General features: G+C 50.7%; 11 protein-coding genes across 11 annotated transcripts; 4 read left to right on the top strand and 7 right to left on the bottom strand.

Moving 5' to 3' along the window:
* Positions 1-395: 395 nt before the first annotated feature.
* Positions 396-1,703, bottom strand: VTN77DRAFT_6733 (uncharacterized protein; the record flags this gene model as incomplete). Its single annotated transcript, XM_069423044.1, has 2 exons — positions 396-1,579; positions 1,652-1,703. The coding sequence occupies 2 exons, from the start codon at positions 1,701-1,703 to the stop codon at positions 396-398; spliced, it is 1,236 nt and encodes a 411-aa protein (XP_069276022.1).
* A 305-nt stretch (positions 1,704-2,008) lies between these two features.
* VTN77DRAFT_6732 (uncharacterized protein) lies at positions 2,009-4,207 on the top strand (the record flags this gene model as incomplete). The annotated part of the gene is made up of 2 exons (XM_069423043.1): positions 2,009-3,316; positions 3,386-4,207. The coding sequence occupies 2 exons, from the start codon at positions 2,009-2,011 to the stop codon at positions 4,205-4,207; spliced, it is 2,130 nt and encodes a 709-aa protein (XP_069276021.1).
* Positions 4,208-5,720: 1,513 nt separating this feature from the next.
* VTN77DRAFT_6731 (uncharacterized protein) lies at positions 5,721-7,007 on the top strand (the record flags this gene model as incomplete). The annotated part of the gene is made up of 5 exons (XM_069423042.1): positions 5,721-5,761; positions 5,861-6,075; positions 6,146-6,555; positions 6,609-6,848; positions 6,909-7,007. 5 exons carry the CDS (start codon positions 5,721-5,723, stop codon positions 7,005-7,007), a joined length of 1,005 nt encoding a protein of 334 aa, XP_069276020.1.
* A 1,162-nt stretch (positions 7,008-8,169) lies between these two features.
* Positions 8,170-10,583, bottom strand: VTN77DRAFT_6730 (uncharacterized protein; the record flags this gene model as incomplete). The annotated part of the gene is made up of 3 exons (XM_069423041.1): positions 8,170-9,083; positions 9,157-9,580; positions 9,828-10,583. 3 exons carry the CDS (start codon positions 10,581-10,583, stop codon positions 8,170-8,172), a joined length of 2,094 nt encoding a protein of 697 aa, XP_069276019.1.
* A 1,943-nt stretch (positions 10,584-12,526) lies between these two features.
* On the bottom strand, positions 12,527-13,486 carry VTN77DRAFT_6729 (uncharacterized protein; the record flags this gene model as incomplete). The annotated part of the gene is made up of 2 exons (XM_069423039.1): positions 12,527-13,405; positions 13,463-13,486. The coding sequence occupies 2 exons, from the start codon at positions 13,484-13,486 to the stop codon at positions 12,527-12,529; spliced, it is 903 nt and encodes a 300-aa protein (XP_069276018.1).
* Positions 13,487-13,795: 309 nt separating this feature from the next.
* VTN77DRAFT_6728 (uncharacterized protein) lies at positions 13,796-15,896 on the bottom strand (the record flags this gene model as incomplete). The annotated part of the gene is made up of 4 exons (XM_069423038.1): positions 13,796-14,968; positions 15,038-15,128; positions 15,189-15,645; positions 15,725-15,896. 4 exons carry the CDS (start codon positions 15,894-15,896, stop codon positions 13,796-13,798), a joined length of 1,893 nt encoding a protein of 630 aa, XP_069276017.1.
* Positions 15,897-16,212: 316 nt separating this feature from the next.
* On the top strand, positions 16,213-16,977 carry VTN77DRAFT_6727 (uncharacterized protein; the record flags this gene model as incomplete). Its single annotated transcript, XM_069423037.1, has 2 exons — positions 16,213-16,224; positions 16,282-16,977. The coding sequence occupies 2 exons, from the start codon at positions 16,213-16,215 to the stop codon at positions 16,975-16,977; spliced, it is 708 nt and encodes a 235-aa protein (XP_069276016.1).
* A 742-nt stretch (positions 16,978-17,719) lies between these two features.
* VTN77DRAFT_6726 (uncharacterized protein) lies at positions 17,720-19,835 on the bottom strand (the record flags this gene model as incomplete). Its single annotated transcript, XM_069423036.1, has 4 exons — positions 17,720-18,032; positions 18,098-18,574; positions 18,649-19,152; positions 19,204-19,835. The coding sequence occupies 4 exons, from the start codon at positions 19,833-19,835 to the stop codon at positions 17,720-17,722; spliced, it is 1,926 nt and encodes a 641-aa protein (XP_069276015.1).
* Positions 19,836-21,480: 1,645 nt separating this feature from the next.
* On the top strand, positions 21,481-23,054 carry VTN77DRAFT_6725 (uncharacterized protein; the record flags this gene model as incomplete). Its single annotated transcript, XM_069423035.1, has 2 exons — positions 21,481-21,580; positions 21,637-23,054. The coding sequence occupies 2 exons, from the start codon at positions 21,481-21,483 to the stop codon at positions 23,052-23,054; spliced, it is 1,518 nt and encodes a 505-aa protein (XP_069276014.1).
* Positions 23,055-23,816: 762 nt separating this feature from the next.
* Positions 23,817-26,467, bottom strand: VTN77DRAFT_6724 (uncharacterized protein; the record flags this gene model as incomplete). The annotated part of the gene is made up of 3 exons (XM_069423034.1): positions 23,817-24,280; positions 24,338-26,314; positions 26,386-26,467. The coding sequence occupies 3 exons, from the start codon at positions 26,465-26,467 to the stop codon at positions 23,817-23,819; spliced, it is 2,523 nt and encodes an 840-aa protein (XP_069276013.1).
* Positions 26,468-27,107: 640 nt separating this feature from the next.
* Positions 27,108-27,773, bottom strand: VTN77DRAFT_6723 (uncharacterized protein; the record flags this gene model as incomplete). Its single annotated transcript, XM_069423033.1, has 2 exons — positions 27,108-27,631; positions 27,701-27,773. 2 exons carry the CDS (start codon positions 27,771-27,773, stop codon positions 27,108-27,110), a joined length of 597 nt encoding a protein of 198 aa, XP_069276012.1.
* Between the last annotated feature and the right edge of the window lie 74 nt (positions 27,774-27,847).

Below are 27,847 nucleotides of genomic sequence, written 5' to 3'. Positions count from 1 at the left end.
ACCATCCTGGGACCTCCACACCTCCACACACCGCAACCCCCCTGCCATCCGAAGCATGCGACTTGGCGACATAGGGGACAGGCCCACGAGAGATGGTTTTGGCTGACAGGGAAGCCCCAGAAGCGCTATTGTCCCAAGTTTTCGGGACGGCGTGGAGGAATTAAAGCTGACGAGGAGCTGAGAAGTGACGACCAGAAAAAAAAAAGAAAACATGTTACCACCAGCAGGGGGCAGCAAGGATTTCGATCTCGATCATGGAGAAAAGGCCCGGAAAAGAAAAGGTTGGAGTAAAAAGAGAGACAGAAGAAAAAACAAAGAAAAAGAAATGCATTACCTGCATGATGGAAGTCTAACAACTAGGCAGCCCTTGTCTAGAGATCCACTTTTAAGGGTCTTTATCGGTCGACGTTGCTGGCACGCAGATACCTCATGAAGCTCAGATCCTGCTCGGAGGGCGTTTTATTCTGGGACGAGTCGGCCAGAGCTTGTTTGTAGCGCTGTGTGAGCCCCGAATCGTCCCCCGCGGAAGCAATTTCTTCATCCCCGGACACCTCGTCGCTCTCAGACCCGCCAATGGCGTCGCGCGATGCCAGGTCCACCTCCTCAGCCTCGCTGACCGTCTCTGCTGCATCCCGGTCGTGCGGTGACTCCTGGCTAGTTCTGGTCGTGGTCCCAGAAACGCTCATGTCCCTCATGAGCTTGCCCAGCTCCTGCTCTCGTCGGGCAGCCTTGGCCTCCTCGCGCTCCTTTTTCTTCCGCTCCAGCTCTGGCCGGTAGTCCCGTTCGAATTCCTGGCGCTTCTCCTCCACCGCCTCGAAAAATTCATCGATACCGTCCCCCGTCATCGAGCTGACCCCGACGACATTAAGATGGCGGTAAAACTCCTCCAGCATCAAGCTCATGCTATTCAACAGTGATCCCATATACCCACTGCCAGCCCCAAAGCCTGCGGTTCCGCCTTCCGCTCCAAAGACGCCCGCATCTTCCTCCTGTCGCAGAGCGGTCTGGAAGGCGTCGAAATCGGTCATCCACTCCTTCGCAAACTCGGCGTCCTTGACGTCCGTCTTGTTGAAGACGAGGATCATCGGCAGCTTGGTCTTGTAGAGGATACTGCATGCATAGAGCATGTTGCTCATGAAGGTGCTGGTCGAGCTCGTCCGCGGCGTGTCGATGACGTACGCGATGACCGTGGGGAACGAAGACGCCAGCGTCTCCAGTAAAATACTCCCTGATGCACTCCAGACAAAGACCTCGATCTGACCGGGGGTGTCGACGAGGATGTGTTGGATGGGTCGCCCGCCGGGGTTACTGGGATTATTCGGATCCGCCCGCTTTTCTAGTAATGCGATGATTTGATCGACTTTCGTAGCGAAGAGATTCAAGGAGGTCAGAATGCCGCCGTTAGGTCCTAGATTGTACTGTTTCATGACCTCTTTGTAGTTGATCGAATCACGGATGTCGATGTTGCTCTCAAAAGGCACAGAGTGCACGGCGGGATCTAGATTTAATACATAGGGAACTTTTCGCTTCGAATGGAGATAGGAATTGATGCGCTGCATGAACGTAGTCTTTCCCGACCCTAGAGCAGGACCGTCGAGACGTCAGTATGCACCATTCAGAGCTGCGAACAGGACAGATGAGGCGCCCGCACCTGCCATGCCAACACAGACAACGGCGACGGGCGACGTCGCTGTGGTCGCCATTGCTGCAGAATCGTCGGCAGTCAATCCTTTTACGTAGTCTCTGTGTAGATCGGGATCTGCAGGAGGTAAGAGGGGTGCACGAGAAGCTGGGTGGTGGAAGATATATGGTCGACAGTTGAAATTCTTTTGATGGCGGGGCGAGACCGTTACCTTTCTTTTCCGGGAGTGGGGAACGCGCCAGACGTCATCTGAGAGCCGCTGCAGGCCGCTCGCACCTCTTTTTCAACCCCCGAGCTGCATCCCCCGGCTGAATTCCCCACAAACCCCCAAAGAGAGGTCTCTCAACCCTTTCCAGACGGTTAAATATGACTTTGGAAGATTTTGAACGGTCGCTGGCGGAAAGTCGGGAGAGACGACACGAAAGGAGTAGCAGGGATAAGGATCGAGACAAGGATCGTGACGCGGATCGAGACGCGGAGCGGGATCACTCAAGACGCCATCGTCACCATCACCACCATCATCACCGGCGGTCCCGATCCCGGTCGAGGGAAAGAGAAAGCGATCGACACCGAGACTCACGCCGCGACGACGAGGATAGACATCGACACAAGCGGTCACGGCACTCCAATGACAATGGCGATGCCGACGAGCATAGTCATAAACGCCGACATCGACGCCACAGTTTACATGAAAGGGAATCGCTCGAGCCGGACAATAATATGGCACAACCAGCCAAGACAACTCAGCTGAAGCGCGATGCGTGGATGGAAGCTCCGTCTGCACTTGACTTCGATTACGTTCAGAGACGCGATACGCGTCTGCAAGAGCAGCCCGAACCAAAGATGCTGCAGTCAGATATCGAGCTTAAGATCCACAAGAGGGAGCTTAATCAACACCTACGGGACCTCAAAGATGGAAAGGTGGTCGAAAATATCGAAAATGAACCCGCACAGCATGAGGTGGATTATACGTTTGGTGATGAGGGCTCTCAATGGAGGATGACCAAGCTCAAAGCCGTCTACAGGGAGGCCGAAGAAACAGGAAGAAGGGTAGAAGAGGTAGCTATCGAAAGATACGGTGATCTACGTGCCTTTGATGATGCCAGAGAGGAAGAAGCAGAATTGGATCGCCGGGAGAGATATGGCGAAGCCTACGTAGGCAAAACGAAGCCCACCGGGGAGCTCTTCCAGGAGAGAAAACTTGAGCAGGGAGTCCACAGGGAGCCACGGCCTCGAAAGGAAGGAGAAATAGAGCCAACTGCCCAAGGCCAGGGAAAGCAGTTGGATACCGAGCCTCCCGCCCGGACCACTCAACACCTGGACGCTACCGCTCTGAACCGACTCCGAGCGCGAATGATGAAGGCGAAGATGAAAGGTTCCTCCGATGCGGCTGAACTTGAAGAACAATACAACGCCGCCGCAGGCATGTTGGCAAACCGCAAGGAAGCCGATGTGGTGGTTCTCGGAGTGATGCACAATCGCATGCTTGCGGGCGGGACGAGAGCAGAAGTCAAACCGGTGGAAACCCGAAGAGGCCGGGAACGGGGACAGGTGCAAGAAAACGAGGACATGACGATTGAAGACATGGTGAGGGAGGAGAAAAGGACTCGGGGCCAAGCTGGCGGTGAGGGACTTCGACTGGCGGAGAGGATCGCGAAGGATTCCACCTTCAATGTAAGTTCGACTCCATTCCCATCCCCCACTCCATCTACGCGCAATTGGTCTTGTTACTGACTCAACCAGAACGATCTCGATTACATGGACGAGAATGCCCACAAGCTGGCGAAACGGGTGCAGAAGTCGGAACTGGATCTCAAGAATACGGCCATCAATGAATTTCACAAGATGAACCGCATTCTGGATACGTGTCCTCTCTGCCACCACGAAGATACAAACACTCCCCCTGTGGCGCCGGTCATCTCACTGGCTACCAGGGTCTATCTCACCCTTCCGACGGAGCCCGAACTCAGCGAGGGTAGTGCCACGATTGTCCCGATTCAACACCGAACCAATCTCCTAGAATGCGATGATGACGAATGGGAAGAGATCCGAAACTTTATGAAGAGCTTGACGCGGATGTACCACGACCAGGGCCGTGATGTGATTTTCTATGAGAACGCCGCCCACCCTCACCGCAAACGTCATGCGGCGATGGAGGCGGTCCCGCTTCCGTATAGTCTCGGAGAGACATCGCCGGCCTTTTTCAAAGAGGCCATCCTGGCGGCGGACTCGGAATGGACGCAGCACCGGAAGCTTATCGATACCTTGGCCAAGGCGAAGCAGGGATTGGGAAAGCTGGCTTTCCGTCGCACCCTGGCCAAGGAGATGCCTTACTTTCATGTCTGGTTCGAGCTGGACGGCGGACTGGGCCACATTGTGGAGGATCTACATAAGTGGCCGCCTGGTGATCTCTTCGCTCGGGAGACGCTGGGAGGCATGCTGGATCTCCCGCCGGACGTTATCAAGCGCCAGGGGCGGTGGAGCAGGGGTGGTGACCGACGGGTCGATGGCTTCAAGAAACGGTGGAGGAAATTTGATTGGACTCGAGTGCTGACGGAGGCGTGAGATGAGACGTATCGGAGTACATGGACGAGACGAGCACGTTTTCTCTGCGCTCGATATACATGTCACATCCGTGTGCCCTGAGCGTTACGTCCAGTCCGAGTCGGGCTCGTCGAGAGAGACCGTATTGACCTCGTGCATGGATGAGACGATCTTGACCCCTCTCATCCGTGCAATCTCCGAGCCTCAATATGACTGCGACAATCTCTTACCCGCTGCTGCAGCGCGCCGTGCGTACACAAGTTTTTACCCTAGTTTTGCCCTATGACATAGGGATCTCGACTAACAATGGTCCAACCTGGAAAGAAGTGTCATGAGTCATGAGTCATGGCCTGCATTTTTGGACCTGATGGCTTGTATAACCATACCATCAAGCGGTGTGCAGAGCATCGGCATGATTGAAGCTGTGGCTGACAGCTGCAGCCTCTTGTCAAGGATCTCAGATGTATGCCTAGGAGGACCCATGTACTTTACTATATCCTGTGTAACATCCTTCAGGCCAGTTTCTTATTCATGCAAGGGGATCAATCGATCGATCCATGACAGTGCAGATCGTATTAATTTAATGCATATCGTGCTATCTCTCCGATCTTCCGTTTGGCTATCAAAGCCTATCATTAGTATTGCCGTATCCTTTTTTTCCCCGAATCATCTAAAAGGAGTAAAAGGTAGTACCGATTACAGAAGATTACTACTTAATTAATTAAGTCTCCCAAGTGAGAGCCTGTCTAATATCTACTTTATCTAAAAGAGTATTCGGCTACAGCGATACCAAGGCCCCATCCATCCCTAATGGAAGCGGAGATAAGCCGGGGCAGGAAGATATGTATGTACAGTACATACCATAGACAAACAATAGGGTTGAAAAAGTATTCAATAGTTTATTATTATTAGATAGGATCGCAGGAGTGATCAGTACCTCCTACCTAGGTGCAGTAGAAATAGTAGTACTGTAGCAAACTTCGTATTGACCCCACTTGCTAGATCTTCCATTCTCGAAGGCTAAATGATAACAAAGTTCCCCGCGGGAAGGGGACTTTCCTATCCATGATGGCGGGGCTCACTCACCCATCGGAGTGGCCGCCTTTCTCTCCGCACCTGTTATTAATATTGCCTGTGGGGTTGAATTACGCCCAGGCTCTATTTCTTCTCCCCCATAGATGATACCTATAGCAATTATCGACTAGACAGCGTATTGAATTGCTACTCTTTTTTGGGGCGCTCAGGTCCTCTTTTGGTACGCGATTGATTTCTTTTTCTATTTGATTCAGACAGGCAGGTATGTACGTGATTATATCTATCGATATGTACCACTCTCCTCCACTACTGCGCATCGATATAATATCGGCATGAGAGAAAATGCCATACCGTCTTATCTTTTCACATGTCTTCAATTCCCTTCTCTTGATTCTGAAAAACAAAAGACAAGTGCAGAATAATGTCATTGATCGATTTTGTCTAACAGCCGCAGCAGTCAAAGGTACTATATAAAGTTGATTACCCGTCAATTGGAACTATGACTCGTCCAAAAGTGCTTCTTCTTGGGAAGATCGACCAGTATGTTCTCCCCCCTCTCTCTTGTCCTACATAGAAGGGGTTACCATGCCATTTGAAGGGAAATGAATCAAGTTCGCTGACAACGATGTCGTGGAACAGTGCGCACAAGTCATGGCAGTCCCTGAGCAGCCTCGCCAATCTCGTCACTCCGACAGCAACGAATCGAGCAGAATTCATCCAGGAGTGTCGCGATGGCAAGCTGGACGGCGTCGTCGTCGCATATCGCACGTTTGGCTCTGCCGCCATCACGGGAAACATTGACGAGGAGATTGTCCAGGCGCTGCCTAAGTCATTGAAGTTTCTTGCTCATTGCGGTATGTACATATACTCTTTGCATGGCCTTATTTTTTTCCTGTATAATTTCTTTGACTGACTGTTCTCTAGGAGCCGGATACGACCAGATCGACGTCCATGCCTGCAGCGCACGAGACCCTCCCATCCGCGTCTCGAACGTTCCCACCGCCGTCGACGACGCAACGGCAGACGTCAACATGTTCCTGATCATCGGCGCGCTGCGCAACTTCAACACCGGCATGTTCGCGCTCCGCGAGGGCAAATGGCGCGGACAGCCGCTCCCGGCGCTCGGCCACGACCCCGAGGGCAAGGTCCTGGGCATCCTGGGCATGGGCGGCATCGGCCGCAACCTGAAGAAGAAAGCGGAGGCGTTTGGCATGCGCGTCATCTACCACAACCGGCGCAAGCTGAGCGATGAGCTGGCCGGCGGGGCGGAGTACGTCTCGTTTGACGAGTTGCTTGCAAGGAGCGATGTGATTAGCTTGAACCTGCCTTTGAATGCAAGCACCTTAAAATAAGGAGAAATCCAGTAGCGATGCTAATTCTTGTCTAGAAAAACACCCACCACATCATCGGCAAACCCGAATTCGCCAAAATGAAAGACGGCGTCGTCATCGTCAACACCGCCCGGGGCGCCGTCATGGACGAAGCTGCGCTCGTCGAGGCCCTAGACAGCGGCAAAGTGTGGTCAGCGGGTCTGGACGTGTTCGAGGAAGAGCCGAAGATCCATCCGGGTTTGCTGCGGAATCCGAAGGTGATGCTGGTGCCGCATATGGGGACTTGGACTGTGGAGGTACGTCCCTTCTTCAAAATTATATTATATGACTATGCTGATAATCACACTGCACATCAGACCCAAACCGCCATGGAAGAATGGGCCATTGAAAACGTCCGTCTAGCGCTCGAGTCGGGGAAGTTGAAGAGCCCTGTTCCTGAACAGGCGGATTTGTGAACAAGCAAGCAGCAATCAGCAGTAAGCAGAAATACCCCAGGGAGAGAGAAGATTTTTTTTTGTGAAATGTACATAGAAGAAGAGAAAGATTAGAAGTATATATTACATATACACATATACATAAATGTATAGACGTGAATATTACTGTGGAGTGGCTGCTTGGCAGTAGGAAATCCATGTATATAGCCATATGTATGTATACACACATAATGTGGCTCTCTCACTGTCTTTTTTTCTTGTTTTTTTTTTAACTTGGATGACGCTACAACTTACCTATGTAAGTTTTGTATAGGTACCTTAGATTCGTTCACCAAGTCAGCCAAGCCAGTCTCTCGACAAAGGCATCGACGGCAAACAGCAAAAGCAAAGATCAAGTCAAGAAAGAAAAAGACCTTTCTTTGTTCATCATGTAGTTATGTTCGCTAACTAACAGTTCATTCCTTTTTGTTCTTCTTCTCTTTTTCAATGGTACATATTTTTTTTTCAATGGCCAAAGACCTACGTACGTTCAAGTGAAAGAAAGCATTGTGCCACTGGAACAGAAGGACAAATAAAAGGACAAACATAACTAGGAAAAAAAAGCATCGTATGGAGTTTCTTTCTTTTGCTTTTTTTAATCATCATCAGACAGACAGACATGTCTGACAGAGCACGTCATGTCGGCTCGCCTCATCTCTTCTCATCTCTCATCTCTCATCTCATCTTATTTTGTCTCTCATCTCACTGCAAAGAGAAAATTGGGGGGAAAGGGGAGGAAAATGAATTTTGAAGAAAAAAAAGATATCTCGGATGGGGTGTGCGTGCGACGACAGCCTGATTGATTGATCGACGAAAAAAAAAATCACCTAGACAGAAAGCCACCACCCAAAGCGACTGCCACAGAAGGATAATGAGATATGGAAGAGAAAAGAAAAAAAAAGGACCACGCAACGGTATCTTTTGAAAAAAAAATAATAACACTAGAATATGTTATGTTCCCAAAGCAATATCAAGTATCTCAGAACGCCGCCGTCTGCTCAACCCCCTATTTCCGAGAGTATGTCCCCCAGTGTGTCCCCGTAAGGACGCCGAATTCAAGGAAAACGACCTGAATGAACTCCGCATGCTGTTGTCCCTAGCACAAGAAGAAGTGAAAATGATAGAAGAGAAAGGACGCAACGTCTTAGTTGGACGTGCGCGCATATTTCAACTGCTCCGACAGATTGTATTTGATCTCCCACAGTCGGACCACCATCCCACATAGCCGCCTGACAACCTGATTCGTACCCTTCTCCCGAGCTTCGTCTTCGATGAATTTCTGTGCCACGTACAGTTTGGTCCCTGCCGTTCTCTCATCGCCGAGGCCTTCGAATGGTGGCCTACTCCGGGGATAGTCGATCCACCGTTGCCCGAGATGCCGTCCAATTGCAATGGAATAAATCACGTCTCGGTTCTCTATCTGATCCAGCAACCCCCGCGCGCGAGCCAGCGTCTCGTCGATCTCCACCCCCGCGGCGGCTTCGTTATCGTGAAGGGTGAGGAAATGGCCGATGCAATCCCAGAAGCTCAGCGACCTCCGTCGAAGTTGGTCCTGCAGCGTAGGAGGGTTGGCCGGCTGGTCCCGATTCAGGTCCTCCCGCAGCGGATTCTCTTTCAGATAGTCGTCTGTGATAAGAGCTTCGAAAACGTCGAACCGGTTCGCTGTGGTCAACAGATCATACTCCTGTATGGGACCGTCTGGGTTCCCGTTACGGACCAAGTTACGGGCCGAACGACAGATGGACATGGTGTCCCACACGACCGACGCTTCGAAACTCTCCACACGGCTCCGGACAGCAGGATCGGAGATTTTGGGGTCGTCGAACGCGTCAATGAGAGCAGAGTATTGCGCCATAAGCTGAGCATTGGTCAGGAGCTGAGACAGACCCTTGTCTCGGAACCAACGCGTTTCCAAGAATCGGTCGATCGCCGGTGCATACGTGTGGAGGTAGATGGTCTGAATCTGGTCCAACCGGGTCTGTTGAATGGGAACGATGGGATATGGAGGGGGAGGAGGAATGCCTTGGAGGGCGAGCAGATCTTGAATTTTGACTTTATCTGTGGAAGCGCATCTCCGTCAGTCGAGCAATATTCTTCAATGACACAGGAATAAGAAAAGATGGCAACAAACCTTGTTTACCGAACTGTCCTGACGGCGGCCTAGGTATCGACGTGGCTGTCGCCGACGGAGTGCTCGCGGTCTGAGGGAGAGTCCCATCAACGCCATCTTGAACGCTCGCCATGGCCGACATGGTATCGCTCCCTTCTACAGAGGGCTCGGCCGTGCCCCTCTGGTTCAATTGTTCAAGGGATTGAGTGGATGAGTCTGACTGCACAGACGGCGCGAAAGGTTGGCTCGATGCAGGAACGTATCCAGGAGGTGCTGCGGGGTACGAGGAGGGAGGTTCCTGAGGATTGACAACAAGAGAAGGGGGAGGATTGGGAGCTGGTTGTATGGCCGACGGCGCTGGCTGCGGTCGAAACACCGGATCGTAGCCTAGGCACTCGCGTTTGCTTTTGACGCAATTTCTGCAGACCGGATGGCCTTCATCACACTGAACAGAACATCAATTGCATGTTAGCATACTGGGAAATTTAAATATTTGAGTGTTGGTGCAAGCACGACTTAATGTGGGACGATGAATGGGCGGGGTTCTATCAAAGTGGGATGCGCATAAACAAGGTGTTGCAGCAAAGCTAAGCGACAGCTATAGCGTGGAAAATCTTCCGCGTCTCCGCACCAAAAACCATCCCATTGTCTCAACCACTCCTCACAAGACTGATTGATCTGTGCATACGTACCTTTATTCTGCGCTTTCGACATGTCAAGCAGCCTGTTTTTGTCCGCCTCTTTACCTCTTTCTTGTGTGTCCTTGCCCTAGGGTCGCCCTGAAGCTGGTAACTCATCTGGCCGCCCTGCACTCCCATTTGTGGCATTCCCGGTGAGTAACCAGGGATGTATTGCCCCATTGGCGGCATCGGAGGCATGGTAGACGGTAGAGGCGACCCAATTGGGGCCTGTGTCTGAGCGGGCAGGGGGTTCGAGGAGACATCTGCGGAAGGCGGGAATGTTGCTGGTACTGATGGCGCTGTCGCTAGCGCCGGTGCCGATGCAGGTACAGATGCTGGCGCTGGCGCTGGTGTCGGTGCTGATGCTGGCACAGATGCTGGCGCTGGTGCAGGTGCAGGTGCAGGTGCGGTTGTATGTGTGGCTGTATATGCAGTTGTAGGTGTGGGTGCAGGTGTGGGTGTAGGTATAGTCGTAGGTGTGGCCGTAGGTGCAGCTGTAGGTGTAGTTGCTGGTACAGGTGTAGTCGTAGGTGCTGGTGCAGGTGCAGGTACAGTCGTAGGTGCTGTTGCCGGTGTGGTCAAAGGTGTAGTTGCAGGTGCATTTGCAGGTGTGGCCACAGGTGTAGTTGTAGGTGCAATCGCTGGTGCCGGCGCAGGCACAGGCGCAGGTGCAGGTGCAGGTGCTGACACTGTTTCTGATGCCGATACTCCTGCTGACACTGGCGGAGGAGAAGGGGGTCGATTCGGAGTCGGGTCGGTCTCCGACATTTTTCACCAGTTCCTTCAACCACCAACCAAACAGTTCCCGTGTGTATGTCTCAGCGAAGAAGGGGACAGGATAGTTTTAAAAAGTCATCTAGTTCTATGCAATTAACCTGATTAGCCACAGATTCATCCAGCGCCGAGATAGGTAGCAATGGCGATGGAATCTTGATCAAAGAAGGGAGGAAAAAAAAAAGGGCCAATGAATCGGTGCATAGCGTTGTGGTCAATACATTGCCCCATAGGCTTGTCCATTGGTTGAAATTGCAGTAAGAGCTAGCAGCTCACATCCTTGGATAGGCATGCGCAGTAGTAAAGAAAATGCCCACGCGCAATGCCATTCAGCTGTTGGTGCAAATAGGACATGCACGGTAATCATATCCAAGGAAAAGAATAGAGCCCAGCCACCTGCACGCTTCCACAGAAGACACTGGTGCCATGAAAGCATTTGCGGGTTATTGCAGTCGCAAAAGCATGAGCTGCTGCCGCTGGTAATGCGAACAAAGATAGAGCACCACCATGGAGACATCAAAAAAAAGGTAGTAGTCCTTTAGATGGGAAAACAAATAGCATATTGAGCAGTAATAGCCCAATGCACGTCTGGGAAGTTTGCCGATTGCGATAATAAAATAACGATAAAGGGAGCAGAAACTTGGAAGAGAGCTCTCTCTCCAGGTCTAACTTACTGATATGATTGATCGCCAACTCCGAGAACTCGGCAAGACAATGCCTTTGCAACCAGCCAAGCACGAGAGAAGACCAGAGACACGGACAATGGTTAATGGCTGATGCGCAATGCGACGCGCAAAAAGAGTAGAGTGGGGGGAGCTTGTTGGCAGGGTCGAGTCGAGTCCGCAAGGTCAGTTCAGCTTTCTTTCTGGAGGAACACGCTGAGGAAAGGCGCGAAGTTGAGTTCCGTTCTGAACACGCCCGGAACTGGCCGAGACTAATTTAAGCCCGCGCAAGCCCCAAGACCGTGACGGCGGATATAATTAACTTAGTGATGACTGCCAACCAGCAGCCAAAAGATTGAATGTGAATGAACAGTTACCAGGTACTGTACCTAAGGTAGTAAAAGATTTGATCGAGACCAGAATCAGTGACTGGCTAGACAGTGGCAATACAATGCAGTGGCCAATCAAATCATTTTTTCTCTGAGAGCCACAAGCTTGCATACATTCTCAATGCCATTTCACTAATAGTCCTACTCTATAAGGGACTGCTGAGATAATCATATCCGTGAATCCAAAAAAATCCCAAGCACCAGGTTGCAGTGTATGAATTGTGTAACCTAGCTGTGGCCTAACCCATAGAATTCAACCTCATCAAATCGACGGCGATAGCATTTATGGATGATTCGTTACGTAGGATCTCTGGTGTGGTCGATGGCCATTTACAGATTTATTTTAGGAATAAGAGCGAATTCGACAAGCTCTCTGGCTCGAGGAGCAATTGCATTACCATCATCATCATAGTGACTATTTATTCCCAAAGACGTAACACCCCATAATTTCTCTAAAGGAGGTACTTCCTAGAGCTTCTTTTCTTCCAGAGACGTTGCTTGTCTAATGGAAGACTCGATTTCGATCCCGTCCCGGCCCATCAGTAGGAGGACTAGAGCAAGCAGAGCCACACAGCGTTAAGCATGGTGGATCGTGTACATGCGGTTTAAGATCTCGGCTAGGTCAGGCGGTTGCGCTTTACTTGGCGCAAGGTATACTGACGCGCTCCAGAGGACACATCGCATGATTGTGTGGAGTACAAGAGCATGTCCTGCTGCGAAGGAGGGCCAGCATTCTTGGAACGGATGCTCATAGAAGCTGGCAGATATAGCTTCTGTGTCGCAGAACCAGCACGGCAGCTTCTTGTCAACGTGAATCGAGGTATCTGTCCGACAAACAAAGCAAAGTGCTCGACATAATAGAGCCCCACGCGGGATGTAGTAAGCGCTACTTTTTCAAAGGTTTGTTTTTGCGCTTCTTGAAGACCACTCCCGGGACGGCTTCCTGGGCGTCACTTTCAGCTGGCGGAATTGAGGAGGGATCTCCTTCAGTGGAATCCTCCTTTTTGATTGAAACAGTGGACTCTTCCTTCTTGATTGAAACTGCTGGGGCTGATTCTGCTGCGGCCGAAGCGCCTTCATTTTGTGGTTGACCTTCCGTCTCTTCAGATTTCGGCTCCGTCTTAATTTCTTCAGAGACGGGACCCTTGCGCCTAAGATCCTTGGTTTTCGCGAGGAGCGCATCCAGATCGACGTCCTCTTCTGCGCCGGGATACTGTCGCGTGGCGGAACCCCATGGCTTTCTGGCAGGCCTGTTCAGAACTTCTTCCGCTTCCTCCTCCTCCTCTGCCCCCTCATGCTTGCGTTTTCGCACGCCAATATTCAGAGGCGCGGATTCTGCGTCTTCCTTCTTCTTCTCATCCTCCTCCTCACGAGGCATAATCACGCGCTCGGAGACAGTCTGCCACTCGCCCGCCATGGCCATATCCCGTCGAAACTCTTCGGGAATCGCCACGCCCATCTCCGCTAGCTGAGCCATCTGCTTTTTCCTGTCTTCCAGCGTTGCCGGACGCGATGCAGCTGAAGGCGCCGAGGGACGCGTTGCCTTCTCCTTGGAGGCCGCGGGAGCTCCCGACACCAAACCGGTCAGTCGCTGGACCTCATCTTTGGCCTTTTGCTTCTCGCGCTCTTCGCGCTCGTTGTTACGGTGCAACTCCCGGAGGAATCGCTTCAGATTCCCTTGGTGCTTCGCGGTCGCTTCATGCTGGGTTCGTTCAAAGGGAGTGTCGCGAATGAAGACCTTGCAATGTTTGCACCAGTACCTAGGCTTTATCGTCGTTAGAAAAGGCTAGAACAAACAATAAAAAAAAGCAGCAAAACCTACCGTTGACTTCCAGTATTCTGCCATTGCGAGAGCCTAGATGTTAGAATTGAAACTGTGATGACCTTGGTTGCGGTTGGCGGCCAGTGACGGCATCGTTAAGAACTTGGGGGAAGAGAGTTAAGCTAGTCCGGAAGTGACAACAGCGCGGGGAGCTTGGATCCGCAACAACTGTACTAATTACCGACTGCACTCTTACTCCAATTCCATGTACCCAGTAGCTTCACACCTATCGAATAGTCAATGTATTCAAAATTAATGATTTAAATGAGGTTATTTGGAAAGGTAGATTACGCTTCAGATGATCTATACGAATAGGCTCGTCATGGATCCTGTTCACAGAGCTTCAATTCGCACTGTTGCCTCTCGTAGATTGTCATCAAACCAGAATCCAACCTGTCGCGTCGAATCTGCCAGTTCCACCTCTCGTTTGATAAATTTGCTCCCGTCCTCTTTGGTCATGACGGAGGCTTGCATCTTGCCAGAACCAGAGCCAGTTTCGCGGCTGGCCTCCTGTCTAACAACCCTCACGTCTTCTTCTTGATCGTCATCGTCATCGCTACCACTATCCCATTCTTCCCCGCCGATATTGACTTCTTCAACGGGGTCCCACTCATCAGTTTCCCAGATCAGTCTGAATTTCAGTGGCGGGAGCGCGAAGAGACGGGACACGATGGCTTTGATTCTGTAGATGTCGAATGTCCTGGGAATCTCGCATGTTTGCTCTCTCTTTCTCTCTGCATGATTATCCGCTGTCAATGGCGAAGAGAGCGATAGATAGAACTTGAATTTCACCAATCTGGCTGCCACAGATCGCGGGTTGATGGTCACGCTCTGCGAAGCATCGGTGGCCCGCTTGATTGTCGGCTCGCCGTAGATCTCACAAAGTTCCATGAACCTGGGGTGTTTGGAAAGTATGTTCTTTTCTTCGCTCTGCGGGTAAGCAGACAGTTCTTTGCCGATCAGAGACAAATAGTAAAGCTCCCCATTGGTACGGTCTTGCTGGGAGATCTTGCTGTAATTGAGAGTTTGAAGATTGCCGAGTCGAGCCAATGTCAGCATGAAGGCCTCATCCACCGTCATCGGTTTCTCGGGGAGATTCGTCACATTTGTCGGCGCCACAGGTTGGTCGTAGAGTGGATTGTCAGAAATTCGCAGCGATGACAGGCCGGGAAAGATATTCGGAAGCGCATTGACAAACTGCCACGAGTCAATTCTATTGTGGGAAACGTCCAAATATTTCAAACTACGCGAGAACTGAAACGGGGTATGATCATCATTTGTAGACTCTGAAGAGACCACACTGCTGATGTTGTTTCCGCGCAGGGAAAGGCGTTCGATGTTTGGTAACGATACGAGGACTTGAATGGACGAGAGTGACGTGATTTCGTTATATTCGAGTGTCAGATTCCGAATTGTCGTGGAGAGGGGACTGGATATCAACGAGATCTGGTTGGTGGATGCGATCAAGGACATTAGGGAGGGAAACTGATGTGTTAGGAGGGCAATCTGACATAAAACGATCAGTATTGTATAATTATAACTGTGAAACTTGCAACGCAAAGAATCTACTCCTACCTCATCCCAAGGCAAAAACGTCTCGTCTATGTGCAGCTCGGAGATTCCATTGAATACCAGACCAGGCTGGACATTCTCAAAACGATTCCCGCTGTTTAGTGTTAGTATCCGAAACTAAAGTAACGAAATAAACAGCGATTTGAAGACTTACTTGAGCTTCAAGCTCCTGAGCTGCTTCAGTTGCTTGCATATATCTCGAACATCCAGCCACCGTCGGAGAAGGTTTCGACTGAGATCAAGCTCAATGATTTTGGGACAAGTCTGCTCGATTCTTTTCAATTCGTCTTCTCTCTTTTCAAGGTCATTATTATCATCGGCCAGAACGCCGGCGACACATAACCCGTCCAGGAGGACAATCTTCAGCTCCTGCAATTCGGCGAGCTGCTTCCTGATCTTCTCGAAGCCGACTTCTTCGACAACCTTGCCGCTGATTAGGATCAAGTCGTGCAATTGAGCAGCGTTTTCCCCTCCTCCCTGCTTTCGTCTTGCCAGCTCTTCTTCAAATTCGGATGCGTACTTCTGGCGCAGCGCCTCGAGGAAACTCCGAGGCTGATCCGCCGGCCTATTTGGCCGGACGAACGACCCAGCCGTAGGTTGCTTACTCTTGCCTGAAAGGGTTTATAATATAAGCATACGGGAATTATCATTAAGACATGGATAGATCGAAAAGAAGACGAGGGTTGCCACATTTGAAATATTTTACTCCCTTATGTTCTCCTGAATGCTTTCCCCGCGTTGGATCGTCCCATTCCACCCCGAGCCAGTCACCTTTCGTTCCCTCGACCTCGCCGATGTACCGAACAGTGCAGAGAGCACCGTCGAAGGACAATCGCTGACCTTCGTAGAAGTTTTGACTCATCTCTTGCAACCATTAGTCAAAGAACCAGATATAACAGTATGTAATTCCATATCTCCATTATCACAGGCAACTGCAGGCGGATAGTTTGGGCAGATAAAGTGGTGTTCCTAGTTAAAATGCATCGGAGCCAATGATAGGTCGGAGATCACATGCTGGGCGTGGAGGTTGCTGCATGAGATTATTCTGCCGATCATCTCCGCCAAGCTTGAGTGCCACGGCCTTCTCCGACGTCTTCGACTAGTTTCGTAATTTCCCACGAGACATCTATCTCTATCTCACATAGAGAGACAAACAGCGCTCACAAGGAAGAGTCGCAATGGATTACCAGGTAAGAACATTTCGTCTAGTTATTTTTTCTGGCCAATCTCTAACCAAGTTTGAATAGAACCGTGCAGGCTCCAAGTTCGGTGGCGGTGGTGTCGCATCGCACTCCGCGACCAATGCAGACCGGCGTGAACGTCTCCGGAAGCTTGCGTTAGAGACAATCGATCTCGACAAAGACCCCTACTTCTTCAAAAACCATGTCGGCAGCTTCGAGTGTCGGTTATGTCTGACCGTCCACCAGAATGACGGCTCCTACCTCGCTCACACGCAGGGCCGCAAACATCAGACCAACCTCGCGCGTCGAGCAGCGCGCGAACAAAAGGAGGGCAAGAATCAAGAGCAAGCCCTCCTTCCCGGTGCGATGGGGGTGCAAGTAAAGAAGAATGTGGTCAAGATCGGTCGCCCCGGATACAAGATCACGAAAGTGCGAGACCCCCTGACGAGGCAGGTGGGTCTGCTCTTCCAGCTGCAGTATCAGGAGATCACGCCGGGAGTCGTGCCTCGGGTGCGGTTCATGTCAGCTTTCGAGCAGAAAGTGGACGAGCCCCCGGACAAGAACTTTCAATACCTGCTCGTCGCCGCGGAGCCGTACCAGACGTGTGGGTTCAAGTTGCAGGCGAGAGAGATCGATCGTCGCGAAGGGAGGTATTGGACGTGGTTTGATGAAGACAGCAAGGAGTTCTGGATCCAGATCATGTTCAAGACTGAGCGGGAGGAAAGATACAGCGGAGTCCCGGGATTGGCCCCTAGGACATGATTCTGGTCACAGCATGGAAGGAACGAAAAGTTCGGGACTTTTTTTTTTCTTTCAATGAGATGGCGTTAAAAGGGCATGTATTCTATTCTGTTTTCTCTTCGCTTTGGGTCTAGCTGGGAGTATGGTCTTGAGTGTATTAAATGATTTTTAAGCCTTTCTTTCGGGCTGTAATACAAGCCATCCAAAGAACGGTGCTTGCTTATTATTCCCTTTGCAAGAGAACTGGGATCAGAAGGAATCCTCTGTACTTCTTCAGCTTCTTTCGAGGCATTTGTGCTAGGTGCCGATAAACTGGATCTCTCTCTCTTCTTTTCTCTTCTCTTCTTTTTCTTTCTCATTTTCTTTTTAATAAATACACCTGACTTGAACCCGGCAATGTTACGAGGTTCAGAAAATCCTGATACTTACGATTTACACTGGATTTGAATGCTGATGCCTGAAAAATTCCTCTTTGCTACCTATCTAAGTCAGATATGCGCCTGCTTTTCCGCCATCGACGGCCGGCTAATGAATAGCAGAAATAAAAGAGGCTTTATCTCGTCACAGGAAATTCATGAATTTCTTTTAACAGGAAGGAAAAAAAATTCCCCGGTATTATGCAGAGAACATCATTATCACTATGAAACCAAAGACTCGCTGCGTGCCCAATGATGTGTAGAATCAAAATGCTTCTAGAAGTTCGATCGAGCCCCATCACAGATGAAGCTCCAGGGGTATGATCGTGCACAAGCCCGCTGCTTATTTAACTGCCCTGGAAAGCGTTGAAGGCCTTGTACGTGTAGCCAATGAACGGCAAGCTCATTTCCGCCTCTTGCTCTTCCGGCATCGCGCGAGCCTGAGCACGGTGCGCCGCACTGGTGTCTTCCTGAGGAATTTCGTCGACCGGGAAGTAGGACACATCCACGTTCGAGGTGAGTTTTGGTTCAAAGGGAGCACGAATCTTGCGCAGCTGATCCCACACCACTCCGCGGAAGAAGGGGTGATTCTTGATCTGGGTCGCACCGCCGTGCTGGCCACCTTCATTACCAATACGATGTTCGGCATCGCATAAGAAGCTAGGAATCGACAAGTCAGCATGGGAGTACGAACGTCTAAGGAGGGGATTTGGGGGAATGCTCACCTTCGAATCAACGACTCCGACTCACGCGATAGAACGAGTTCCTCAGGGAAGTAAAGGCATTCTCGCCAGTTCACAATCTTCCGGTAGGTATCTGTAGTGTCTTCCGCACAGAATGGAGGCCATCCTACCAAGCATTCGAACATAATGGCACCCACAGACCACCAATCGCACAGATAGGTGTATCCTTGGCCATTGAAGATCTCGGGGGCAATGTAGTCGGGAGTGCCGACGGTAGAGTAGGCCATGGCACGACGCGACTTCCGCCAGGTGTTGATCTGTCCACGGTTGGAGACAGTCAGGTTGATGGATTCCGAGAAGAATCCCGAGTTGCGGTTCTTGTCTTTCCCAGTAGAATTTTTGAGGAGGTTTTGATAATAAGCATTGTCATGTGTCTTCTTTCCTCCGGTGGACAACCCGAAATCGGTGAGTTTGATATGGCCGCCGCGGTCCAGAAGGATATTATCCGGCTTGATGTCCCTGGAATCAATGTAAATAAGTATATGAGCCGCCAAGATTAAAGCGAGAACTATGGGGAATCCTGGATAACCTACCGATGAAGGAAACCGAGCTTGTGAACGGCTTCAATCGCCATCACGATCTCGGCCATGTAAAATCGGGTGATGTCTTCGGAAAAGATCTCGTATTTGATGAGCATCGTCATCAGATCACCACCGGGCAAGAACTCCATCAGGAGGTACAGATATGCGCTGTCCTGGAAGGAGGCGTGCAGTTTCACCAGCCATGGGTTATCCTTAGAATCCGCCAGGATGTCTCGCTCGGCGCGAACATGGGCCAACTGGTCTTTCTTGAACATTTCGCTCTTGATGAGCGATTTGAGCGCATAGATCTTGCCATCACTTTTCCGCTGAACCAGCTTGACTTCTCCAAATGCACCCTTTCCGATGACCTTGATGGTCTGGAAGTTTGCAGGCGTCTCCTTAGTGCGCAGGAAGCGGAGGAAGTTTGATTCTTTCTTCGCCAAAGATTCCGCCTCTTGACGCTTCTTCGCGTCGGGCATGCTGTTGCTTCGGAGCAGCTTGTCGAGGTCTGCGGAGCTAAGGCAAGTCAGAAATTGCCATCATGCCAGAAAACAAAACTGGACTTACCGCATATTGCGCTCGCGGGCCCGTTCGATGTTCTCCTGGAAGAAGACATTGATCAGCTCCTTTGCTGCCTTTCCACGCTTGTGACAATTGTCTGAGTATCGCTCTGGAAATCGCGGCGGTTCCTCCTCCTCGCTCTGGGACTTCGGGCTGCGGTTCGCCGCTGAGGGTGCCAGGTGACCAGGCTGTTGTTGCTGTGGTGTGGTAGAGCCGGCAGTGCGGGGACGCTGGCCAGGAGAGGCAGCATGGGGAGAAAGACCAGAACGAGGAGATGCACCCAGATCCTGGTTGGAAAACTGCTGGATTAAGCCGTTGGTGCCGTCGTTGGCATTATTGTACCCCATGCGACCCTGGTAGGTTGGCTGGGGAGATTGCAGATTGTGCGGCGCGTATTGTTGCTGCTGGAGGGGATAATGAGCCTGCTGCGGCTGCTGAGGAGCATAGGCATTGTTCATGTAGTATCCTTGTCCATAGGCAGCGTTCTGTGCTGAGTGAGCGTCAACGTAGCCCTGATCCTGATACATGGGCTGCGGAAATGCGGAGGGCGTTGTGGGGTAGGCTCGATTGTTGGCTGGATTATAATTTCGGTCATTGTACCCAAAGTTCATGTGTAGACGATTGTTATTAGGATCCATTGTGACCGATCTTTGACATTCAACAACCCACAGATACAGTCGACGACTGCAAGTGAGGGGTGGTGAAGTGAGAAGGTAGGGGAGGGTGATAATCAGGAGAGAATGCGAGAGACTTCAGGAGGTGGGCCGAAAGAGGCCAAAGGAGGTGAAACACGACGCCGATCGTTGGTTGGTCCTGATGGTCAGATCAGGAACTCCCAACTGACCAGAGACTCCTAAGACCGGAGAGAAGACACAATCCAAGCAAGCAACAATGAGGTCAAGCAAGCCCAAGGTGCCAGACACCTCAAGAGAGGAGGGAGACCACCTCGATAGTTGAGTTGTCCTGGCAGAGGGAGGTTGGCGCCAAGCGAGGCTGTCGACGGGAGCCAGCAGGAGACGGGGAGAAGGGTGGAGAGGCGCGGACGCAGATTGGCGGGAAGCTCCAGGGAGTTTAGGGAGTTTAGGGGGTCTAAGGGAGTCCAGGCACGCTGTTCGTCCCGGCGGGTAAGCGAGATCACGGGGCCTCTCGGGGCATGCCACCGCCTACAAGCCGGAAGCAAGTTTGGAGTAGTTAAGGATCCAAGACACGTTACTCCAGTTTTATGGACAATGCGACTCCACCTGCATATTTAAGCTGACAGCACAATGGAGTCGTGGACAGTATGTACGGAGTAGGCAAGAGATATACTGCTTCTGGTTACACCACTCTCAATAATAGGGTGACATAGTAGACATTGGTGGAACATGGGGATGGGTGTTGTACACCACTGTCCCAGGAGAGGTTTACCAGGAGAGGTTTCCAAGGAAAGGATCATTCTTATAGCCCATGGAAGTGCAAGAGGAATATAACTAGCTGTTTCCCAATTGTTTCTGAGGTAGCGACTCACAAAAAGTGATTATATTCTTGTCTTTTCTCTCTAGCAATAAATTGTGACGGCTCGGCTTCCTCAATAGGAGAACGGTCGGCAAGAACCATTGACGGAGAACTCTTGATGATGACGGATATTTCCTGTCAGAGAAGGAGATTTCTGGATATCAAAGGAGAGCTCTGGGAATGGTTGCGAGGGAACTTCCATAAAGGAGACGAGTTAGAGGATGCCATGAGGATGGAAGACTGCCTAGGTTATAAGAACCCTATTATTTCCTGTTACTTAGTCTTTTGATCCTTCCCTCTTTAGCTTTGGCTTTTTACGTAGGTAGCCAAATGAGATCTTCTTCTCTTCGCCAGTGCCATCACATAAATCAGACGATCAAAACAAGCAGACCAGGAGAATATCAAGGATGTAATCACTGCTATATGGGCCGATGTTGCATGTTTCCTGCTAAAATGTTGGTCATGGATGAGCAGGAGAAGCCAGCATCTCTCAAAAAATATATCTCATGCGAAGATGGAGTAATTAATGTGGATATCTTCAGAAAAATACAGCAGTATCATCTGGTAGATAGGGAATTATCGAGGTCCAGTTATACACGGCTCAAAATAGAGTTTAGCCTCTCTTGCGGATTAATGTCGCCCCGGGGAGATTCCGCGGCATTGAACTTTTTTGGCCGTCATTCATAGCTACGATCCTGGGCCAACTCCCTTGTATTTTGGGGTCTTCTGTGACCCTGCAAGGAATAACTTTTGATCTTACTGGATTCCCTGATATAGATCAGATCGATCATGGTGGAAAATTCTCCTGCCTCCTCCACTACGACCCCAAGCGGTCAGAATGCGCCGCCGAAACCCCCGCGACCGCAAAACCCAGCATTGAAGATGCTCGGTATGATCTCTTACTGACTGTGGTACTTCCGGATGCAAATGGCTCATGCGGAGTAGGGTTGCCTAATTTTCGCTTCAAGTTGCCTTCGCGGAATTGGATGATCTTCCTCACAATCACGGGTTCCTTTACTGGCGCTCTCATCTACGATCGCCGACAGAAGAAGCGCGCTCAGCAGAAATGGGCCAACTTGGTCGCTCATATCTCTAAGGAGACTCTCCCGGTAGATCAGACGCGGAGGAAGCTGACGGTGTTCCTGTCAGCACCCCCGGGGGACGGACTCCGGGTCGCGAGGGAGTACTTTAAAGAATATGTCAAGCCAGTATTGGTTGCCGCTGCGCTAGACTATGAAGTGATTGAAGGAAGAAAAGAAGGGGATGTTCGAGCTGGGTTGGCGGAGAAAATTCGACGTTTCAGACGCAAGGCTGGTGAGCGGAGCACTGTGGTCGAAGAGCCGAACACGGACACCGCGATCGCAGAGATCCGGCAAAGGATGGGCATCCACGAAGAGCCTGGACCCCGTGGGGATATAGTTATTGGACGCCATACTTGGAAGGAGTATATTCGAGGCCTTCATGAGGGCTGGCTTGGCCCCTTAGACCCTCCACCACCTCCTCCAGTAGCAGAATCAACTCCGGACACCAAGGAACAAGATACGAAGGCCTCATCGGCAGGCTCTGCCGCGCAGAGCTCAGATAATGCCTCCTCTGCCACGTCAGAAAAGAAAGATTCAGCCGACTCCAAGGAAGAGAAGAAATCGGAAGAAGCGTCCAAACCAACCGGGCCCACTCCCGCGTACATCTCGCCGGCCGAATATCCCTCCCGAAGTCTCCCTGTCACCATCCCGTCCACTTTCGAAGGTTCCTCTCCGATTCCTTTCCCGCACATTCTTGGATTTCTAAACACCCCAATCCGCATCTATCGCTTCCTCACGAAGCGCTATCTCGCAGACAACGTGGGACGAGAGGTGGCCGCCGTCGTTCTCGCTGCCTCCACCCGACCGTATCAAGACTCTTACAGCACTGTTGACTCCGCGCTCGGTGCTGCGGACAGTTCCTCATCGCAACCTATCTCTTCCGACAGCTCATCCAGCCCATCCGCACGGTCATACGAACAACAAACCGTCCTCGAACACGAAGAAGAAGAGTGGCACAAATCCATCCGCAAAGCAGCCAAAAAGAGCGAAGAGGACAAGGACAAGGACGACAAAGAGCAAGCGAAAGAACGAGAATGGCTCGATGACGTTGTTCTCGATCCCCGCATCGCCTCCCGAATGCGTCGCTACATCCTCCCTCCCGAGGAAGAGGCACGAGCCGAGCGCATCGCCGAAGGCAAGGAATGGATCCTAGGCGCAGCGGAGAGGCCCAAACACGTACCTCTCTGGAAGCGCCTGTGGATCGAGTACGGCTACGGCGAAGATGAAGAGAAGGCGAAGAGAAAGCCTATCATCGGCAACCTCGACAATGAGGACGAATAGAAAAAAAAAACCCCGCTTGTCTTACTTCCCCTCCCACCTCTCCTTCAATGAAAACTTACGGCTGTCTACCTGTATATTATAATGTTGGTCTATTTTTTTGCATGCGTGTACGCTAGTGGATACCTACTACAGGAGGTAGTGGATAGATTAGGTCGATGGGTGTAACTATAGACTTCTATAGATCGGTCATATTGCCTGGTTTTCGTGCAGTTGCACTGATATATAAGTAGAGTAGTTAAACAAAATAGCTTTTCAGCTTTTTCGAATTTTTGGAAATATCGTCTCTTTCGTACACTTCATCTCATTCTCTGGTACCCGGTACACATGACTTACTGGATGGATAGGATCTTGGATCGATCGGATATCCGACACACAACAGACCCGCATTTCCCAATCTACCTACCTACCTACCTACCTTCCATTTATAAACCACGATCAATCAGCAGAAGTATTCAACTTTGAAAAAAAAAAAGGGGGAACTCTTTTTTTCTATATAATTCACATGAAATGAAAAAGGGTGTCACACCTGACAACCCTGAGCTAGTTCACACAGTACAGTGGGAGAGAAGTAAAAAAAAAAAGAACAGGCAGGACTCGAGACATAAAGTGATACTCTATTTATCTCGTATCATCCATGGCCCAACATCATGTGTACTTCTGAGCAACATCGGGGGAAAGGTGGACTGTATGCCAAGTTATATGCTCCTCAGATCAACCCTATCACATGTACTCCATAGAAGGAGAAGAGACAAGTCTATTTCGCTATTTTGGCTGGAATGCAGAGGCTTCGCTCCACTTCCGGTGGGCCTTCTCAATGTAGGCTTGTTTGGCGGCCGAACTGCTCCTCCACTCGTCGAGCAAGTCGAGACCGGTAACGGCCTTATCTATTGAGGCATCTTCCAGATCGAGCGTGGAGAGGAGGTCTTGCTCACACTGTGATTTGGAGTCAGGGTTGAGGAGCAGTCGCGCGGTAAGCGCAGCTTGGACATGCGCCACGCTAGTCTTGTGAGCAGCCAAGAATGAGTCGTTCCATTCACCAAGTGGCTGGGATTTGGGAAGCAATTTTTCAAACTCGCTGGAGATTATCTCCGAGATCTTTTCTGGGAGCGGTTCTTGCAGGCTGTCGAGGGCTTGTCGGAAGCGAAGAAGCTGGACATGCAACGTAGGATCAGAAGAATCAATGGCATGGGCGGCTAGGAGACATTTAAGGGCAAGAAGGTATTTTCCTGTCAGACGAAAATTAGCGAATGCAAAGAGCAATTCTCAGTGTCTAGGGAACTTACTTCTCCTCAAATGAACCTCGAACCCAGTCGTCTGCGCCCTTATATTGCCCGGACTATACTCAAGCAGAGGAACCAGAAATTTCAGAGAGTCCTTGAGCGGGTCCTGAGTCTGAACCAGCTTGGTACCCAGAGGGTCAGGATCCTCCTTCTTCGTCTCACCATCTGCACCCTTTCCGGTCCCGCTTGCCTTTTTCGCTTCCCTCTTCTCAGCCTCAGCTTTCTCCAGCTTTTGCTGCTCCCTCTTAGCTTTCTTGAGAGCCTTTCTCCTTTCGGCGCTGTCTTCATCACCCGCGCCATTAATGCCGCTAGGCAAGGGCCCATGGACAAGGTCAGGTTGGTCATGCAGAAGAAGATATGCCTTGACGGCGGACAAAGCCATCCTCGTGTAGAACGGATGATCTCGCAGGTGGTCCTCCCACCGGACCATATCCACGTAAGCCCTGATCATGCCCTTGCGTAGCGAGAAGCTGTGGAAGTCAAACTGATCCTCATGCCACGTATCAAAGATGTTGTAAACGGCGTGGAAACGTTTCAATGCAAGGCCGAGCTTCCTTTGCCGTAAGTACGCTTCTCCGTCCTCGGTTAAATACCAGACACACTGCATCTCATGAAGATCGCCGAGAGCGCCGCCCACTGTCTCATTACGCGTGAATTTGCTCATGTTATCCAGAGCTTTCTCATTGTTGTTGTTTCGAAGCTGATATTTGGCCGCCTTCGAATTGATATACCGATCTTTCTCATCTAACGACCGCGCATGTTCCATAACCTCCGCAGCTTTGGGAAGATTTCCGAGGTGCTTGTATATCCTGGCTTTCGTCATATGGTAATCTACAGATTTGGGAACCAACTCAATGGCCTTCTCAACATAGTCCATGGCTTTCCCTAGATCCCGGCTGAGGTGGTAGTTGTAATGTTGCGCAAGGAAATAGTAGACAGAAGCCTCAAAATCAGGGCTATCACCATTGGTCTGCTTGTCTGCAGATCCATTCGCCTGGGACTGCAACGTTCCAGATGCGTAGCCCTCAACGAGTTCTTGGACTGCGTCACGCTTTGCGGGATTGTCGTAGAGGGTCTTAATATTTGCAAAAAGCGACGGAACTCCTTTGCGCAGCATCCGTTGAAGATAGGAATGTGCAGCTTGTCTGAAATCTTCACCTTCCAAGAAGTCCAGAGGAATCCGACGTGGGGCGTCGCCTTTGGGATATTTCTCAGCCCACTCATCATATACCGCCTTCAGAGCTTTGTGGTCGGTTTCCGGTATCCCCTTCGCCTTTATTAAGCCGTCATAATAATTGGAATTCTCGGGATTCCGGTCGAGGAGAGCGGCGTACGCCGCCTCGGCTTCGGCATTTCGATCCAGACGTAGAAGATAGTCTGCTCTCATTTCCATGACCGCGAGCACATCTGAACAGCGTTTCCCAACAGCCTCCAAATGCTCCAGAGCCTTCTCGATATTCCCTGACTCGGCAATAATCATATTCTTGTACAAGACTGCCTCCGAATGTTCCATGTCAGTTCTCGGCGGTGGGGTCTTGAGGGTTTCCTCGTAAGTGGTCAGCACATTCTCTGCTTCAGTCAAGTTCCCAGCTAGATGATGTGCGATCGCCAGTGCCGTCCAGTTCTGTCGGAATGCCGGCCGGGCCTGAAGCATGGCGCTTCTACTTTGAATGTAGCCCTGGTAATCCCGCATTTGCATCTGGAGGAGCGCGAGGTCACGTTGAATAGGCTGTGACTCTGGCTCCAATTTCAGAGCAAATTTATATGCTTTGATGGCTTCTTCATAGTTCTTTTCTGCCCGATACAGGAGACCGAAGACGTGCCAGCAGACATGCGACTTCATGTCATTCTTGAGGGCCGTCTTAGCCAGAACGAAAGCTTCCTCCAACTGTCCGAGGTTGCTCATGATAAGAGCCTTCATAGCCTGCGTATCGCCATGGTTGGGATTTTTGCGAAGAATTTGGTCCGCCGTCTTGATACCTGCAGGAACACGTCGTCAGCTGTAAATTTCATGCGCATCAGCGTCATCGCAGTTGAAACCGTAACCATACCCTTCTTGTACTGCTTATTCTCATAGTGGCGAACCACTTGGCGAAACAGTGATGCGTCTTTGGAGCTCAATTGCTGAGGCATGGCGGGCAACCGCTTGTCGTTGTGTAGACGACTTTGAGAAGTCCAGGTGCTGTCGGAGGTTCGGAGAACTGTGCGTGATCAGGTAGTTATGTGCGGGGAGCGACTTCTCAAAGTAATAAGGCGCTAGCGACACGGCACAGAAGGAGGATGGGAGAGGACAACAATTACTGCGACTTGGTCGACAGTTCCATACTTCTTGCACTATTCCTATCCTCGATGTTCGCGGACTCAAGTCTCAGACCAACTGATCTGCTGATGTGTGGTTGTTCGGCGGCAGAACAAATAATTTATCCGAGTCTTATGAGACCTTCCTGCATGCGTGACGTGCAGGTAAAATCACGACTACAACGCCAAAACGTATCTGCATAAGGTATCTTCAAGGTCATATCCTTTTTTTTTTCGCTTTACAGTCCTGTTGTTTTCGTATTATCGATTCGATGTTACATCAATCGGATTTCTTCTTTCCGTTGATTATTAGCCCCATTAGTCATCTGGTGGCTATTTTTTATACCTTCATGCTATGTAAATTCCCATCTATGTACACATATTATTGCAGACTCGACGTTGTCGCAGACACGGGGCGACGTCCGTAGGGTGATTATTGTACAAAGAGTCAACAATGCCGGAGCTATAACTGTACTCAAGATTTATCGGGCGCTCGATTCTGTTGCTCACGCCAGCGATTAAAGGCCTGCTCCCAGTCCTCTGAAGCATCGCATCTCTCAGAAACCAAGCTCCATGTCCGCGAACGAATGATCTGCTCGATGCTCCTTTCGTTCCGGATAAGATTTGCGAGTGATTCTGTCCGTGGCTCTCGAGGAAAGAACCGTGCAGAATAAGGGTCTAAGCGTTCATCAACTACCCTTTCGCGTTCCCTCGCAGATTCCACCTGTCGCAAGATAAGCTCCGGATCCTCAGGGTCTGGACTCGTCGCCACACTGGCGCAATAGCTAAGCACATCGGACCTCGTCTGCCATGATGGGAAAAGTACGTTATTTTTGAACGACTCGCAAGCTTCGGGGTCTACTTTCCGTTTGCCCGCAGCCGTTGTTTGTCGTGTGGCGGTGGAGGAAGGGTCGAAGCCCACACGAGCCGGAGTCAGCAAGGCATTCAGGTTCTGCGTGATTGAGTCATCTATGGAGGCTCTCGAGAGACGTAGGAAATCTGCACATGTCCAAAAATAACCATTAATAATAATCTCATCGAATCTGTGGAATGGGGAATCAAAAAAACCTCTTAATACTCTCTCATCGAAACAGAACTGCGGGCTCAGCGTCGGAGCAGTGATCGAAGGTCGTTGCGACATCCTTCGACCAGCTGGTTGCTCCTGCTGCTGGGACTTTGGAGAACGTTGAGCCCAGAACCACTCCAGATTGACCA

The sequence above is a fragment of the Rasamsonia byssochlamydoides genome (genome assembly GCF_041956645.1).
Source record: "Rasamsonia byssochlamydoides strain NRRL 3658 unplaced genomic scaffold VTN77scaffold_51, whole genome shotgun sequence".
Classification (NCBI taxonomy): domain Eukaryota; kingdom Fungi; phylum Ascomycota; class Eurotiomycetes; order Eurotiales; family Trichocomaceae; genus Rasamsonia; species Rasamsonia byssochlamydoides.
The sequence above is the reverse complement of the archived record's forward strand: the minus strand, read 5'-3'. Positions and strand labels throughout refer to the sequence as shown.